The 17713-nt window shown below is 44.9% G+C and overlaps 1 protein-coding gene across 1 annotated transcript in view; it reads right to left on the bottom strand.

Moving 5' to 3' along the window:
• The window catches only part of LOC119373398 (tissue factor pathway inhibitor 2), a 28645-nt gene that overhangs the window by 3058 nt on the left and 7874 nt on the right, over window positions 1-17713 (bottom strand). Inside the window, exons 3-5 of the mRNA XM_037643427.2 lie at window positions 14817-14996; window positions 9305-9484; window positions 4254-4616 (exon numbers count right to left, since the gene is read on the bottom strand). Of these exons, the coding sequence (XP_037499355.2) occupies window positions 4254-4616; window positions 9305-9484; window positions 14817-14996 (723 nt within the window). The remainder of the gene's footprint in view (window positions 1-4253; window positions 4617-9304; window positions 9485-14816; window positions 14997-17713) is intronic.

A 17713-nucleotide genomic window follows, 5' to 3' on the forward strand; every position in this document is an offset into this window, starting at 1 on the left:
AAGACTAATTTCAGACATAGTGCTAGCTGCGGTTTACGGTATAAGTGGTGCGCCACTTGGGGGCTTTGACAGGCAGTGGAGCACGCACTCGGGTGGTCCGTAGACTTAGGCGGTTTGCTGTACAGTTTCGATTTTCTCATGAAGCCGAATCAAGTTAAACTTCAACGATTCTCATTTTCTTTTCTTCTAATTTGCTGGCCACAATGTATCTAAACGAACAGACATTACACATCTCTACCACACTTACATGATGCATTACAAGTGCTACGATGAGCAATCGGCGATTTATTTTAATATTTGTTCGATGTTTTTGGGCGTGTAATGCTTGGCATATCTTTCAAAATTATATGTTCTTTAGAAGATGTTAGCGCTTTTATAGAGCGCCAGCTACTACTTTTCGCAGATAACGGAATTCGTGAAGATTCATCAACGAAGAAAAAATGATGCATCAAGGAGCACCTCGGAAAAGTTCGTGTAAATCAGTCAAGCCATAAGAATTATCGCATATTCACGAAGTCCATTCTAGTGGTAACACGAAAAGCAACACAAAATGCAGTCCTGTCCCATAAGAATGTTGTGTTGTACGGTGAAGAACGTGCCGTCTGTGGCCGAGTCGTTTCGCGCTGCGAGCTGCAGAGCGAGGGGTCGTAAGTTGGATTCCCTGTGACGGAATTTTTTCTTCTAGTTTTTTCTTTGCCATCTGTTAGTCTATATATTTTACGACGTCATATATGTGACGGAAATACGTCAGTGGTGCCATGGTGGACCCCCGCATAAAACACTTTCGTGTCAATAAAATAAATGATAAATATCTTAAGTTCGAGTTAGACGCGAACTCAGGCCGTCTGCGTTGGAAGCAGGTGTTCTACCACAGAACAATGCTATTGCTTGGAACTGCTTCGGAAAAAACATTATATGAATGCCATGTAGTAGAAAGAAACTCCTTAACGCACTTAATATTGCACGGCAGAAGCTTAGAATCGCACCGCGCCACGCGTCAAAACATGTGAATTACGCAACGAGTGGGTGTTTTAAAGCCCCTACCATTACAAAGCGCTCAGACATAATGAATCATCATCAGCTGCAAAAGCATCAACAAAGTGAGCAGCTGCGTAGGTTCCTGTGTTGCTTTGCGCACGCGTAGTGGACCCTTCACTGAATCTCGAAGAGTATTGTGGCGTAGTGGGCACTTCACAACTGTACTTGCAATATGCATTCTATTATTGTTGAAATGTTACGCGCACAGTCCTTCGTTTTCTTGCGGCACGGTTGGGGCATGCACGGAGAACCGAAGCTAGGCGAGCAATCGAGATGGTTATGCGCAATGGGACCCGATTATGCTTTCGCGTTCTACTCCTGAAGGCGAAGTTCATGCGTCCTCCAAGTTCTTGCACTCAACAAAGCATTATTTGTGATTTGTCTGACAACCAAATTTCCTTGCTTTCAGTAGCTGGCTTTGCAGACTAGAAAGCCTGTATGGAGCGGAAAATTCGAACTTAACGTTGGTAAATTTTCCAACCTTCTGAAGCCTGTGCAATGCATCAAGCATGTATGGTGCGACTGCGCATTTATAAGTTAGCGCTTGTCCTTATCGGTTTTCACCGTCCTTCACTTTTGCTGTGCGCTAGATTCCGAAATGGAATACTAACATTTCCTAACTTACGTTAAAACCATGAATTCTCGCATGTATGTGAGATATTCTGCATTAGCGCGCATGATGCCGCGCGTTCCCTCAGTTCAGGAGGCAGACGAGCGTTATAGCTGCCTTTAAGTATGCGCCAGGGGAAGGGCAGCCATGCGCTTAGATTTAGGCTTATATTGAAGAACTTCAACGGGCCCAGATGAAACCAGTGTCCACCACCATTGCGTGGGTCTCATCGTACCGTAGGTTTAGCCCATGTGCCCGAAAGAATTAATTATTCTGCTCCATAGGCATTACCAGAAGTTCGTCTATAGTGCACAAAACCAACTTACTTTGTAAACTTTCATTTTCTTATAGAGGGTGCAGCTAACTCTAGCCATAGTTTAAATATATTGTTACGGAGATGAAGTGAAGGAAGACGAAGGGCTGGACAGCCTGACTGGCGCGCGAGTGTGCTGGTCAGCCAGCTTGACTCGTCTACCAATTCTTCTTTGTAAATATACATTGTATATACCAAAACAACCCCGTACCAATTTGCCGACGCACTCTAATACGATAGGACGAAATGCTTATTGCCGACTACTGCATGGATTAAGTGATACTATTTTTGTGTTCTGTTTACTGACTTAACTAGGAAAGTTTATGAACCAACCTTTAAAGCAAGGAAGCTGGGCGAGAAATTACAATGGGTTTAGAAGATATTTGATTAGCCAGTTCCAAATTACTTTCTATCCATTAAGTATTAGTGTTTTTCTGCCTACTGCACATACCCCTGAAATAAAAAAAATGCCACGTGACCTGCCCGCTCGCTTGCGTCATACAAAAAAAAATGTTCTACGTGACATGACCGCGTGCCGTGTAGGAGCACGCGGTCATGTCACGTGGCTTATTTTAGTTACTTATTTTATTTTTTTTTTGCATTTCGCCCGTATCTGTAGTAGGCAGAAAAGACAATATTGCTTGATTCACAGAAAGCTGCAAACTGCCTAATCGGACATTTTATAGGCACATCGAAATTTTTTACCCCGCTCCATTGCGTTAAAAGTTGGCTAAATAAACATGCCTAATTAAGCAGTTAGACAGAACACAAAGATAATATCACGTAATCTATGCACTAGTCGGCGATATGCGTTTGGTGACGTCGGCATAGAATGCGTCAGGATATTTGTAAACTTTGGCTACAGTTAGCTAGGGCACCTTGCATATATATATATATATATATATATATATATCCTACTGAAAACGTTCCGTAAATCAGTACCATAATTCGGTATGTGTCCGTATGATTCTTACGGAAATATACGGAAAATATATGGAAAATATACGGAAAACATACGGATTCCGTACGAAACATGGAATTATGGTACTGGCATACGGAACGCTTTCAGTAGGGTATATATATATATATTTATATATATATATACATATATATTGAAGCCGAAAGGGTATGCGTCGCTAGGGATGAATAAATGCAAGTGGTTGAAAAGACCGTTTGCCTCAACTGTATAGCACTGCAGCGCACCCGGTGTCGCGACCGTGAAAATCACTGTAGCGTCTGTGACCGCGAGCAAACATCAGCGGCTTTACCTTCCCCGCTACCGCTGCCGGGCAGGAGTGTCCCACGCGCTGGTCTGCTGGTGGGAAATGCGTGCAGCGGCGTGCTGGCTTAGAATGCGTCGTGCCGGCGATGTCTAGCTCGTTATCCAATGTTGTTCAATTTGCCCATGTTTTGATATACACGAAGTATGTGCACCGTAAAGAAACGAAGAAAGACACAAACGACATAGACTATATGACGTAGACTATGTTTAGGTGTCTTCCCTTTTTCTCCGCTTCTGTGTGCTGCACATAATTAGTATGTACCAAGGCATGTACCAACTAGCTGAAGAGCGGATTTTTTTGCCGCCGATCACCAAAGAAGCGGTGCGAGTGTCACTCCCAAGCGCCTAGTCACACATTACAGTCGCTTTATAAATTTATGTTGCCTCAGTTAGCGTGAAAGTTGAATTGAGCTCTATAAAATAAATTTTTGCACACTCTACATTTATAAATATGACATCAAATTTAATCACAGCAGATTTTATTTTCTTTCTGCCGCAACCGCTATTTTGGCCATGTGATATATCCGTTGTGTCTACGTATAGGTTTTCGGTATTGCGCCTCAGCTTGACTTTCCAATGAAAGAAGGTTTGCTCCAGATAGTGTTCAAATTGATATGTCGCGTTACTTGCCATATAATTTTCCTGCTGTACGCCATGTACCTATTGTCGATTATGAGGTTACATTTCGAGGTGGTGGACAATATCTCATTTCAGCACGTAGTAGAGACTTGTCTAAACTTTTAAAAATTGTGGTGGTATTGTTAAAGGAGGAAGCTTCAAAGTGGACCCTCGTTGCAGGTTCACCCCAGGTATGTCTCCTGCGTGTCCAGGTTCTGGCATGGTGCTTCCGGACAAAGGTAGTCCCGGATGTCCAGATCCCGATGTCACTGACCCTGACGTGTGCGTTAGAGTTGCGGAGCCTCTCGGAACTATTCCAAGACTTGGTACTCCGGGCCCTATTGCTGCTGGTGCAGTTGCAACTGGTGCTGTTATACGCGGTCCTTCTGCACCTGCACCTGTTGGAGTTGGTAGGACTGCTCCTATTCCTGGTTGCCCTTTCAGTACGGTTCCTATTGGTCGAGGTTCCCTTCGTGTGGGAGGTGGTAAATTCCATCCTCCTGAAAAAGTAAGTCCATTTACTACTTGGCCGTGTTCTGCTACCGGTGGAGTACCTATCGTAGGCGTAGGTGGTGCCCCGGTTCCTCCCGGCAGTGTTCCAATCCCTGCAGGAATATGTACGACGCCGGGATGATCGGGTGCTTTTACACCAGGTCCTCTTACTCTAGGCTCTCTTTTCCCGGGCCAGTAGATGCCTTGTTTTCCATAGTGGATCTTTCTGTATGCCAGGCTGCACGCCTTAACTGAGTCGGAAACTATGATACAAAAAAAGACATATCGCATTTGTCAGCAGCGTTTAAGTAGCAGGTGGCATTTATTTTCCTAATCTACTTAGTTACGCGCCTTCTATACAATGGCCCGCGAGTAACACATTAACGCTTTCTTATAGCAACCTATGCCATGAAAGTGCCTGAAGAAGAAATTGCACTGAGCGACAATATGGGTACAAACGGAAGCGACAGTAGAGTTGCTTATGACAATATGCGTTGCAAATGTGCCTGTGTACGCGTATCGAACTGCGAAGTGTCGCTCGGTTACTGCATTTATTACAAAAGCATTAAGATTGCTGTACTATAGTACCATCTCCTTGCCTCTCAAAATGTTGACGCAGTCATCTTTTTTACAGGCGACAGAGCTCCGTCAGCTCTAAGGTGTTCGTGAGCTCTCCCTGTCATTTTTGCTCCCATGATGCGTCGTGCGTCCAGCCATAAAAAATGCGGCCAGCTCCACTTCGCGGACACTGTCGTAAAAGCCAAGCTCATGACCCTCTTCGTCAGGCTCACCCTCACCCATTTTGTAAGCCTCTCTTTGGTTCACCCTTTCCGTTTATTCTCGACATTCCCCCTCTTAGCGCGCCTCTTAGTGGTTCATCCCATCACCGAGCCTCATCCTCGCCCATCTTTGAGTGCTTCTCACTGGTTCGGCTTTTGCGCCTCGCCTCGCCTTCGCCCATCTTCGCATGGCGTGGCCCTTCCCTTCTTACTGAGTCCAATTCTCGCTGCACCGCAAGACCACATAAGTCATGACCAGCGCTATCAACGGATGATATCAACGGACGGGCAAGCCTCGACTAAGAACAGGTTCACCGTTGAAATACATATGTGCACGATGAGGGCATGCTGGATAAGAACCCTAATAATGACCGCGACTTGGCAGTGTCCGCTTGTACACCTATATCAAAATGAATTCTCATGAGCATGACTTCTCACTTCCCTAGCTAACTGTCACCCGTCAATACAACAATGTTACACGAGTGTTTCGTGTATAATTCAATAAATAAAGTTATTCATTGTCAGTTCACTGGGCGCCTTTGGCTTGAATTCTCCCACTCGCCAGCAGTTCTGAAATCTGATTGTATATCGAGTTACACGTGCTCTCTAAAAGTAAAGAACATGCGTTGTATGTCTTGCGCTGTTGACTGTCCGTCGCACTAATGTCCCCTAGTACGTGGTATTTCACATTTTCGGGAATATGGATTTAGAATGCCATTTACGTGTTTTGCGTCCATTTTTCTTTTTCTAATTTCAGTTATCCTTTTATTGCCTTCATTTCACTCTAGCTCTTACTATGATAATCTTAAATCGACTGTCAAATTTTCAGTCGGGGCCTCCTGTATTGAAATCTGGGTCTGTATTCACAAAGACATGGCACGCGAGAACTGTTCGTAAGACAACTTTTGAGTCAATCGCGATGCCGGACATATCATTATCAAAGCAAGCTGGCCAATGGCGAATCACACTTACGAAAAAAATCGGCAGATTCCACGCAGTGTGGGAATCGATGTAATGCGAAGCAGCCAGCAAATAGCTGCATACATCGTCTTGTCTGTCATCGAGGCTAATGAAGTCATTCATGTCGTGTCATCTAGTTCGCCATATATCGCGAGATTGTCATACATGCATGCGTGTACAATCTGGTATATGCCATGCTAATGAAACATATATTCTGCTACATATATAGGATGCGTGACCTGCTATTTATGTTCGGCACTCCTGTTATGCCATACCAATTTACGTATATATCCAGTTAACAAAATGGCCGAGAGTGCACCATGACCGTGGCGTCTAAATCATACCTACATGACATGCATGTCATCATTTTCGTGTTACCACCTGTTTATTTATGTTCGCCACACAGACGTCGCGCAATACCAGTTTTGGTCTATATATAAGCTAGCGAAGCGACCGCCAGCGCACCATGAGCGTGGCACGTAAGTCATGCTGTACATGACATGCGTGTCATGATTTTCATGTTAACTCCTTTTATTTGTGTTCGTCACACAGTCACGTCACGAGATACCAATTTTGGTGTATATCAAGCAAGCGAAACGGCCGCCAGCGCACCATGAGCGTGCCACGTGGGTCATGCTGTACATGACATGCGTGTCATGATTTTCATGTTACGCCTGTTATTTGTGTTCGTCACACAGTCACGTCGCGCGATACAAGTTTTGCTATATATCAAGCTAGCGAAACGGCCGCCAGCGCACCGTGAGCGTGGCACGTAAGTCATGATGTACATGACATGTGTGTCATGATTTTCATGTTAATTCCTGTTATTTAGGTTCGTGACACAGTCACGTCGCGCGATATCAATTTTGATATATATCAAGCTAGCAAAACGGCCGAAAGCGCACCATGAACGTGGCACGTAAGTCACACTGTGCATGACATGCGCGTCATGATTTTCATGTTAATTCCTGTTAATTGTGTTCGTCACACAGTCACGTCGCACTATACAAATTTTGGTATATATCAAGCTAGCGAAACGGCCGAAAGCGCCCCATGAGCGTGGCACGTAAGTCACGCTGTGCATGACATGCGTGTCATGATTTTCATGTTACCACCTGTTATTTGTGTTCGTCACACAGTCACGTCGCGCGATACAAGTTTTGCTATATACCATGCTAGCGAAACGACCGCCAGCGCACCGTGAGCGTGGCACGTAAGTCATGATGTACATGACATGTGTGTCATGAATTTCATGTTAATTCCTGTTATTTATGTTCTTCACACAGTCACGTCACACAATGCAAATTATGGTGTATATCAAGCTAGCGAAACGGCCGCCAGCGCACCATGAGCGTGGCACGTAAGTCATGATGTACATGACACGTGTATCATGAATTTCATGTTAATTCCTGTTATTTATGTTCTTCACACAGTCACATCACACAATACAAATTTTGGTGTATATCAAGCTAGCGAAACGGCCGCCAGCGCACCATGCGCGTGGCACGTAAGTCATGATGTACATGACATGCGTGTCACCATTTTCATGTTCATTTCTGTTATTTATGTTCGTCACACACAGTCACGTCGCGCGATGCCAATTTTGGTGTATATCAAGCTAGCGAAACGGCCGAAAGCGCACCATGAGCGTGGCACGTAAGTCATGCTGTGCATGACATGCGTGTCATGATTTTCATGTTACGCCTGTTATTTGTGTTCGTCACACATTCACGTCACGAAATACCAATTTTGGTGTATATCAAGCTGGCGAAACGGCCGAAAGTGCCCCATGAGCGTGGCACGTAAGTCACGCTGTGCATGACATGCGCGTCATGATTTTCATGTTAATTCCTGTTAATTGTGTTCGTCACACAGTCACGTCGCACTATACAAATTTTGGTATATATCAAGCTAGCGAAACGGCCGCCAGCGCACCATGCGCGTGGCACGTAAGTCATGATGTACATGACATGCGTGTCACCATTTTCATGTTCATTCCTGTTATTTATGTTCGTCACACACAGTCACGTCGCGCGATGCCAATTTTGGTGTATATCAAGCTAGCGAAACGGCCGAAAGCGCCCCATGAGCGTGGCACGTAAGTCACGCTGTGCATGACATGCGTGTCATGATTTTCATGTTACCACCTGTTATTTGTGTTCGTCACACAGTCACGTCGCGCGATACAAGTTTTGCTATATATCATGCTAGCGAAACGACCGCCAGCGCAACGTGAGCGTGGCACGTAAGTCATGATGTACATGACATGTGTGTCATGAATTTCATGTTAATTCCTGTTATTTATGTTCTTCACACAGTCACGTCACACAATGCAAATTTTGGTGTATATCAAGCTAGCGAAACGGCCGCCAGCGCACCATGAGCGTGGCACGTAAGTCATGATGTACATGACATGTGTATCATGAATTTCATGTTAATTCCTGTTATTTATGTTCTTCACACAGTCACGTCACACAATACAAATTTTGGTGTATATCAAGCTAGCGAAACGGCCGCCAGCGCACCATGAGCGTGGTACGTAAGTCATGCTGTGCATGACATGCGTATCATGATTTGCACGTTAGGACCTGCCACTTATGTTCGTCATATACTCTTGTCACGCCATACCAATTTTGGCATATAGCAAACTAACGAAACGCCCGCAAGAGCACCAAAACAGTGGCGATTAAACCATGTCGTTCATGACATGGATATCATGATTTTAATGTTATGACTTGTCATTTATGTTCGTCATAAAGTCATGTTTCGCCATACCAATTTTGGTGTAGATCGAATTAACGAAACGACCAGGAGAGCACAAAGGCGTAGGCGGCTAGATAGATAGATAGATAGATAGATAGATAGATAGATAGATAGATAGATAGATAGATAGATATAGATAGATAGATATAGATAGATAGATAGATAATAGATAGATAGATAGATAGATAGATAGATAGATAGATAGATAGATAGATATAGATATAGATAGATATAGATACGCTCAAAGTCGCAGAAGTTCGCTAAGAAATGCTTCGCATTTAAAAAAAGTAAAAGCATGACAAGCATCAGTGAGGGAGCTAGCATTTTGCCAAAGCTTGTCCTGTGTACTTTTTCTTGTTATATTGAAAGACATGCACATATCCATGTAGAGCTACCTAGTGGTATTCATGCCCATGCAAGTGCATTCTGTGCATATGAGTTTCACTTACGGCTGCACCTCTTCATGCATTTTTCGCACGTTGCAAACTTATTGGCACTGCTTCCACAATAGCCGCGCGGACAACGGTGGCAGGTGTCCTCGAGAGGGTCAAAATACCATAACTGTGCACGTGCATTACACCTTTCTAACTTTGGATCTAAGCTGCAGATGCCTCGTTGACTTGATTGTGCTGCAAAAGACCAAGAAATCGTCAGTTATAAAAGCATCGAACAAAAAGTCTGAACGATAAAATAGTCGAATATCTCGGACATAGCATTGCTATGTCCGACAATGCTAAAATATAACTCCTATGCGAGTGTCAGAACACTGTGACGCAAGACTGTAAGAAAATTTCTAACCTGATCTTTTTTAAAATCTCCTAGCTGAAAGATATGCAGCTGGACTGGAACTAAAGTATTCATAATTCTTTTTATAGCGTGTGTTTAAATGCACGTTTGAATGCATAAAGGGCCACAAAAACTTTGTACCAGGAAGTAACAAACTACTTGGAAATTGCCATAGAAAGAATATTGTGTAATAAATAAATAACCAATTGTACGTACACCCTTCTGGAATGGCAATGGCGTTTAAATCATCTTGTTAAAGCATCCCTACTGAAAGTAAGAACCCACGGTGGTGGTTTAGACGTTACGGTGCTCGGCTGCTGACTCGAAAGGTGCGGATTGAATCCCAACCGTGAAGGTTGTATTTAGATGGAGGCAAAAATTCTTAAGGCTCGGGTGTTGTGCGATTTAAGCGCACGTTAAGGAACCCAAGGGGATCGGGATCATCCGGAGTCTTTCACTACGGCGTCGCACACAGCCCTAGTAGATATGGGACGTTAAACCCCATAAACCAACCAACCTTGTCTCAGGCAAGTAGTGGCAGTCGGAAAGAGGCTAGCCAAAAAAAAGAGAAGAGGGTTGTTTCGCTTAGGTGCGCTACACTGGCAAATAAACCTCTCAGAAATGAAAAAAATAAAAAATAAAACACGTTGTTTCCAAGCTTAACGTGAGCCGCATCAGTAAACGCTGAGTGCGAAAATTCTGATCAAGAGCGGCATTTTTACAAACCAGTAATGCGTTGCGCCATATTCTGTCGGCCTTGAGATCAGCTTATCTGAAGGAAATATATGACATACACTGTGTGTGTGTGTGTGTGTGTGTGTGTGTGTGTGTGTGTGTGGTGTGCGTGCGTGTGTGTGTGTGTGTGTGTGTGTGTGTGTGTGTGTGTGTGTGTGTGTGTGTGTGTGTGTGTGTGTGTGTGTGTGTGTGTGTGTGTGTGTGTGTGTGTTGGCCTCAGCTGTGTTCTACGCTTGCACATGGCAGCTTTACTTAGAACATTCGCTCCCCAAGTCCAAGGCAGCCTTGCAATGAAATAATGCTTGGCAGCCTTGGCTGCCTAGCCTCATCGCAACCGGTGATATTAAAAAATATTTCAGTTTTTTTAACCGTTCAATGCGCCATTGGAAATTTAGATGTTGAAGAATGAAATACAGCGAGGTATATGAAACACAAGCACAACTTGATAGAAATCTTAGCAGTAAAACTCATTCGTCTCCGAAAAAAAAAAATGGAGAAGCTTGCAATAAGACGCACGAGGCTTGAAACGGTGAAGCTGGACCATTCTGAAGTCTAATGTGCTTGCTTCTAGGTTGTTGCTAGGCTTTGGTCAGGTGATGCTAGATTGTCTCTAGGTTGTTTCTCAGCGCAAAGAGGTTCGAATTAAAGCACATTCGTTTCAGTCACAGATGCGCACGGATGTCCAAACTCCAGAGACAGAAACTTGCGGTGAAACCGAGCGTTCGCGCCTCCCACAGATCTACGGGGGCTTCCATTGTTTCGGGCTAGGGCTTCCAATGATTAGGGCTTCCATTCCTTTGGGGTCATTTCACATCCGCCGTTGCCTTTCTGGTTCCCTAGTATTCTTTTTTTTTAATTTTTAATTAATTTTTTTTATTTGTGACATAGACTTGCCCTTAAGGCATAATATTTGTTGTGTATATTTGTGATAAATGTGCGCCGTTAGGCCGGTGTTGTGTATGAAGTGAAGAAGTGTCTTGTGGAATGTGTTGTAATGTATCCATCGGTCATTACTATTTGTGTCACTGTAGCGAAGACCAGCTTGCAGGCGATGACGGGAGCGTTCCGACTGTAATCCTTGGCATGTCCATATAAGGTGGTATGCATCTGCTTGCATCACCGGAACAGAACAGTACAGGCATGTAGCTCCAACTGGTAAATTATCCATGTTGAGATAACAGCTGGTTTAAGGGCCACCGCTGCCCGAAGCCTCCTAAGCACGACTTCCTCCGCCCTAGTAAGGTGAAGGGGGAGGGAGCAGACACACGGTGGGATAAGAGCGCGTGTATCCTGCCGGAGAACACTTTTACGGGCACGGACTGTACTTAGGGGTTGAGGTGGAAGGGGAATAGATGGGAGGTCTGTATTAGGAGGGCCGTGTGCCTGTTAGTCAGCAGCAATATTGTGAGGGTTCGCAGCATGGCCTTGAATCCAGTGTACTCTGATGCAAGTGGCTGTATCACGGCTGGTGTAAGGGCCACCCCTGCCCGAAGCCTCCTAAGCACGACTTCCTCCGCTCTAGTAAGGTGAAGGGGGCGGGAGCAGACACACGGTGGGATAAGAGCGCGTGTATTCTGCCGGAGAACATTTTTACGGGCACGGAGTGTATTAAGGGTTTGAGGTGGAAGGGGAATAGATGGAAGGTCTGTATTAGGAGGGCAGTGTGCCTGTTGGTCAGCAGCAATATTGTGAGGGTTCGCAGCATGGCCATGAATCCAGTGTTCTCTGATTCAAGTGGCTGTATTACGGTTTATCTTATGTATCGCCTCGCAGATTTCCATCACCTTGTGAACTTTCTTGAGTTCCTGGAAATCCGCTAAGGGATCGGTGAATACGTCAAGTTGCTTAATTGTAGACAGCTTCGAGGTGACATCCCGCACTGCGTCATGAAAGGCTTGAAGTTCCATTACAAGAGGACTAGTTTCTGTAGACAGATAATGCTGGTGACCACTGATGAAATTATGCGTGGTACTTAGGAATGATGTCCTTCCGCCGTCTTGTAGGATGACAGCATCTGTATAGACTTTGCAGACGTTAGCGCATGGTGCTTCGATGACAGAGCGTTCGTCAATAATACCTGATGTATCGCTGCGCCGTAACTTGGTTGTCTTATTAGATGTGATGGTGGTGAATTCCCAGGGAAGCATTGTATCGGACTGGTGGTCAATGGGAGTATTCTCTCGTTGTACTTACCGCTGAAGCACTCCGTACAGATGCTTCAGCGAAGCTGAAACGTGCGGCCACGGTGTTTAACACTGGGTTAATCGCGATGGCTTATTAAAACTTGTCCCAATTACTGGTTTTGTCTGTATAGAAATCTCAATTCGTCTTTGCCCCCCGTCTGTTGCCGTCTTCGTATTTAGTGGACCAGCGGGAAGTAGTGGAATTTGCCCACTTTCTGTGGCACATATCCGTTCATGTGATGATAGTCTTTGTAGACATCTGTGCACTGCGAAGATTTTCCGGCCGGCTTGAACAGCTTCAGTGCTAAAACAAGCTTCTGAGCAGTTTTGTGGCTGTGACTCTTCTGTTCGTTGGGCTCTTTGCAGCTCAGGCACACAGCTTCATTCTTTGTTGCAGTTGCCACAGTTATATCAGTGAATAAAACTTTTTTACGGATTGTTACAATTGTCGTTTATTGTTTAATATGAAAAGTTGACATAACAACTATGGGACCAATCTACGGGGACGTTACGGCTGCCAAAACGAGACGTTATTTTTCAATTGTTATGAGCACGCGAGGAGCTGTGGACCACGGAGCGGACAAAGGCAGCCACCAGGGACTAACCGGCTTAGTATCACACAACTGAGAAAACCACCTGTTATTCGTTTCAAATAATTTTTTCGTCTTCTTCCTCTTTCGGGGTCTTGCAAAAGCGCCCATCCCTTCAAGCATGCCTAATTGAAAATGCGTAGCTAAATAGGGAGTGACTATGTAAGTAGTTACATATTATGCGTTCGCATTTTTCGTATCTGTACTAGGGGATGCAGCATTTATTTAACCGCTGCCTTTGACAATACGGGAATCACATAAACCTTGTTGTTGGACAGCTGCTTGGTAAATACAGCACCGGCTTTGTTCTTGGACTGCGAAGCATGTGTAGTGCCGTGAAAAATGTATAGGCTGTTCCAAACGTCACAAGACTGTAAAACTGCACGCTGATTACCTTGATGCTGTGAAGTGCGTCTTGCAAGTTGAAAAAATAAGCAAAAGTCTGTGAAGACATCGGCAATGTCTGTAGCTCCTCACAGCTTAGTGGTGAGGTGCAAGAAGTGCAGGGGCATTATCGGAGTCGTTTCACTGGTACACGACAGAGCTGGCTTGATCACCTCCTTCCAGTAAGACTGACATATTTTTTTGTGTCGCACACCCCTCGCTGCAGCAAGAAATCAACACCAAGCTTTCGGCCCAAACGCGCCGCAGTTTGCCCATGTATCTGCCACCTAACTTATATATTCACATCCTATTTAAAATCATAAGCCTTCGGAGTCCTCCGCTTGGAGTAACGCTTATGAAATCTATCGACCGGGTATAGAGATTATCGAAAGACCACCAACTATCTTGTGAAGAAAGAAGACACATCGGATGTTACGTATTTCCTTAGATGTGTCACAGAGCTTTTCCCAATCAGATGAAAGGTTATAAAACTAGGTGGATTGTGGCCTTAGATATTTTAATTCTACAAACTCAGGTACATCAAAATTTCACGATATGCAGCCTCACTGCTGCAGTCCTTGCAAAGTTCACAGTAGAAAGCTTTCATGTAATTTCGTTATTTACAGGCTTGCGGCAAATGCCATAAACTAAAAGGTGTATTGCACGGTCTTAACAGAAGTGAAACATTTACGCATATTGAGGTCAAGGTTTAGAAGATATGAGGAGAATAAGTTTAATAGTTCGTGCTTGTGCATACAAAAGATCTTACGTAAATGTTATGTGAACAGTTGCCATGTCTAACTTCTAACGTAAATATCTTACTAATTATTAAGTTTTAATGTTAACTCCCGCAATGAACAATATTTCTCTGTTTTTCTATTTCTGGGGCTGTTAATTGTCTGTGGATGCAATATTAGCGTTGTCAGCTAGTCTATATCAAGTCTGATATTTTTTTGAACCGAACTAATGCGCGCTATTGTTCTTTTTTATATGATGATTATCCCTGGCACTGCGGCTAAATGCCGCCGCAAGTAATTCGAAATAATGTGTTTTAATAGCGCTAATTTAACAACAAGCCGCGACCATGTCGTACACCACAGCATCGTTATTTTAAAAATCCCCACAGAACAATATCTCTGTAGCCTTGCCAGTAACGATACCATTTCTTTTTCTTTCAAGCTAGTGCCAGTAGGTAGCGCAGCATTCACACATAGATATCACATGACACATCAACCCATGTACACTAGGCATAAGCATAAACTTTGGGCAATACGTGCACTTACGCAGACAAGACGATTGGCACTCCATCTCGGTGGCAAACCTGTTGCCGTTTCCGTGACAACCTCCATAGACGAACATTTTGCAAACTAGATGCCTCTTATCGAAGAACCAGCTGAGCATATACGCTCGGCAGGGTCCAGTTTTTGGCGGCTGCGTACATCGGTCCTCCTTATTTTTCAAATCTAAAGTGTCCAAAGAAAAAACAAGCACCATCAATGGGCCAATGAACAGTTGCTAGAAATTTGTAGCCCTGACAATCAAATGCTGTTTATGTAAGGCGAGGAAAAGTGTTTACCTGAATGTTCAATTAAAGAGGAGATAGAAATGCAGCATTATTACTCGATTACTGGAAAGAATTGTTGGCCACACCTCAACATTTATTCATCATTTTCCTAGTATAAAAATGTAATAATTAACGATGCAATGCCTTTTGGGGGCTGATTCCAGCATATGAGAGTCGAAGAAAAGCAAGGAGGCAGACATCCTAGTTTTCGAGCTGTTGCCACATTATAATAAATGTGATTTGGATGTGCTGTGTTGTGAATTCACAATGTAATAGGAACGCCAACCAGGTTAGTAGTCACGGGGTATACTTTGTAGTAGCAAATAACACTAAGCATCTTAATTTTTAAAGCATACGCAATACTTATAGTCTAATAGATGGTGGCAGCAAGGAATTGTCCCACATATACTAATATCAGTCACCCAAAATGTGTTAGGCTTAATGCAGCTAAGATAATTCCTAATTCAAAGAGAGCCAAAAAGCCTCGCCAACTGCCTTTTTCAATAATACAGATATAAAGTGCCTCTAACGTAAACGCTAGTCTGAAAGGCTAAAATATTTTGTGTGGTAAGCCATTAGAAGTTTCGAGTCAATATAAACATGCATTTCAGACTTGTTGCGCAATCACACACTCTTTCCTTTCCCTCAAAGAAAGTAAACGAATTTTCACGTTCAATCAACACATTCAAAATTTTTCTGCTTTCCTACAATTGTAGGTCAAGTCGGGAGTGCTCTTCTGTTGCCGCTTTCGTTAACTTAATCGATATTATGAGCAGAAAAGCCTCTTGTGGTCAATCAACATAAACTGCACCTTCCATTATTTCACGCTTTTTTAGTTGTGCTTTCTCGGTAACATGTCTAAACACGTGTAAAGTAATTGAGAGATTTGTCTTTTCCTGTTCTTCTTGACCAGGTGGTGCGGTATCTGGTCGCTAGACGACGCAATGCTTGCTTCATCTTGCTTTCTATTTTTTTTTCTGTCACTCCATTTCTTTCTCTCCCTTTCGCTGATGTTCTGTCTGTCTCTCTTTCTTTGTCTTTCTGAACTTCTTTCTCTCTCTTTCATTCTTTCTGTGCTACGCTTTACTCTCGCCCATCCTCCTTTCCCTTCTCCTCACCTCCTCATGCTCAGCTCGGAAAGACAGTGCCGCTTGCGATACTGTGCGTCCTCAACAACAGCTAACCTAGTCGGGTTCCATCTGGCTGCAGACCTGCTGCGCAATTTGCCGGCCGTCACTAGCGCAACAATCTTCTGCGACTCGAAACCTGCCCTGCGCCAGCTCGCGAGGGAGGAACGAGGCCCCCTTGTTGCTCAGCGCGCCGCTCTCAGCCTGCTGGTCCTCCAGGAACGCGGCTGTGATGTGGTCCTTCAGTGGCTCCCTTCACACGTCGGCATCGCGGGCAACGAGGCTGCAGACGAGCTCGCAAAACGAGCACACTCCGCCGAGACTTCGCTGACGGATTACGCCAGCTCGTTCGACTCGGCACGCAACAACTTTCGCCGGTAGCTGGTGCGCGACCATCCCGACGCACGGGTCGCCGCCGGACACCCCCCTCCTCCCATCCCTGTCACTGGTTTCACTCGCCGCGAGCGCGTGCTTCTCCTTGCCCTGAGGACCGGTTCTGTGTGGCCCGCGGAACGCAGGCATCGTCTTCGCGACGCCGCTGCATCGAACTGCGCCAATTGCGGCGCGATCGACACCCTGTGCCACCTATTGTTTGACTGCCCTTCTCTCAACAATGCGCGGAAGCGGCTCGTCATGACGTACTGCCTCGTCGGACTGCCGTGTGCGACCCTTCAGGGTCGCACACGGCAGTACGAGGCAGTACTTCACCGGCCGCGTGCACCGTCGCAGATCTGCCCTCGCGGCCCTACTCGCTTTTCTCGAGGATGCAGGCCTAGTCGAACAAATTTTCTAGCCGCTCACCACGATGACTCGGACGCCCGTTCTCCTGTCCCCCCCCCTCACTTTTTTTCTCCACTCATACATTTCTTTTTCTTCTTTTCCCATCCTCTTTTCACTCTCACTGTCCCTTCAATCCGCAATCCCCCGTGAGTGTATCGGTTGAGGTGTCCTCACTTGAGAGACAGTTATCGTGCACACCACACCCAATTTTCATTTTCATTTGCTTCTTCCTTTGAAGAATCACCCCCCCCCCTTTCCCATCCCCTTGCTACACTATACAAGGCTATGCTGTGCTCTGCTAGCGTGCCTGGATGGCCGAGTAGGTAGGACGCTCGCCATCGCACGAGAGTAGGCGGGTTCGAATCCCTCCTTGTGAATAATAATTTTTCGGCAAGAATTTTTGTCTTTCTCTTTCTTTATATCTTTCTTTTCAACGCGATAGCGTTAGAGAGCTCGTGTCGCAGAAATTCCGGTGTCGGCGTCGGCGACGATGGCGGCGACGGCGTCGTTGGTTGATAGCGAAAAATCGTCCGTGACCGAAAAATCAAGAAAGATGCAAATAAAATAACAAAAATATCCGGTCCCATCGAGGATCGAACGCGGACCGTTTGCGTGGCAAGCGAGTGTCCTACCACAAATCCACGATGTTACTTGCAACTGCTTCGGAAGAAAAAACACTACGAAAAAGCCATGCAGTGGAAGGAGTCTC

This window comes from Rhipicephalus sanguineus, chromosome 11 (genome assembly GCF_013339695.2).
Source record: "Rhipicephalus sanguineus isolate Rsan-2018 chromosome 11, BIME_Rsan_1.4, whole genome shotgun sequence".
Classification (NCBI taxonomy): Eukaryota; Metazoa; Arthropoda; class Arachnida; order Ixodida; family Ixodidae; genus Rhipicephalus; species Rhipicephalus sanguineus.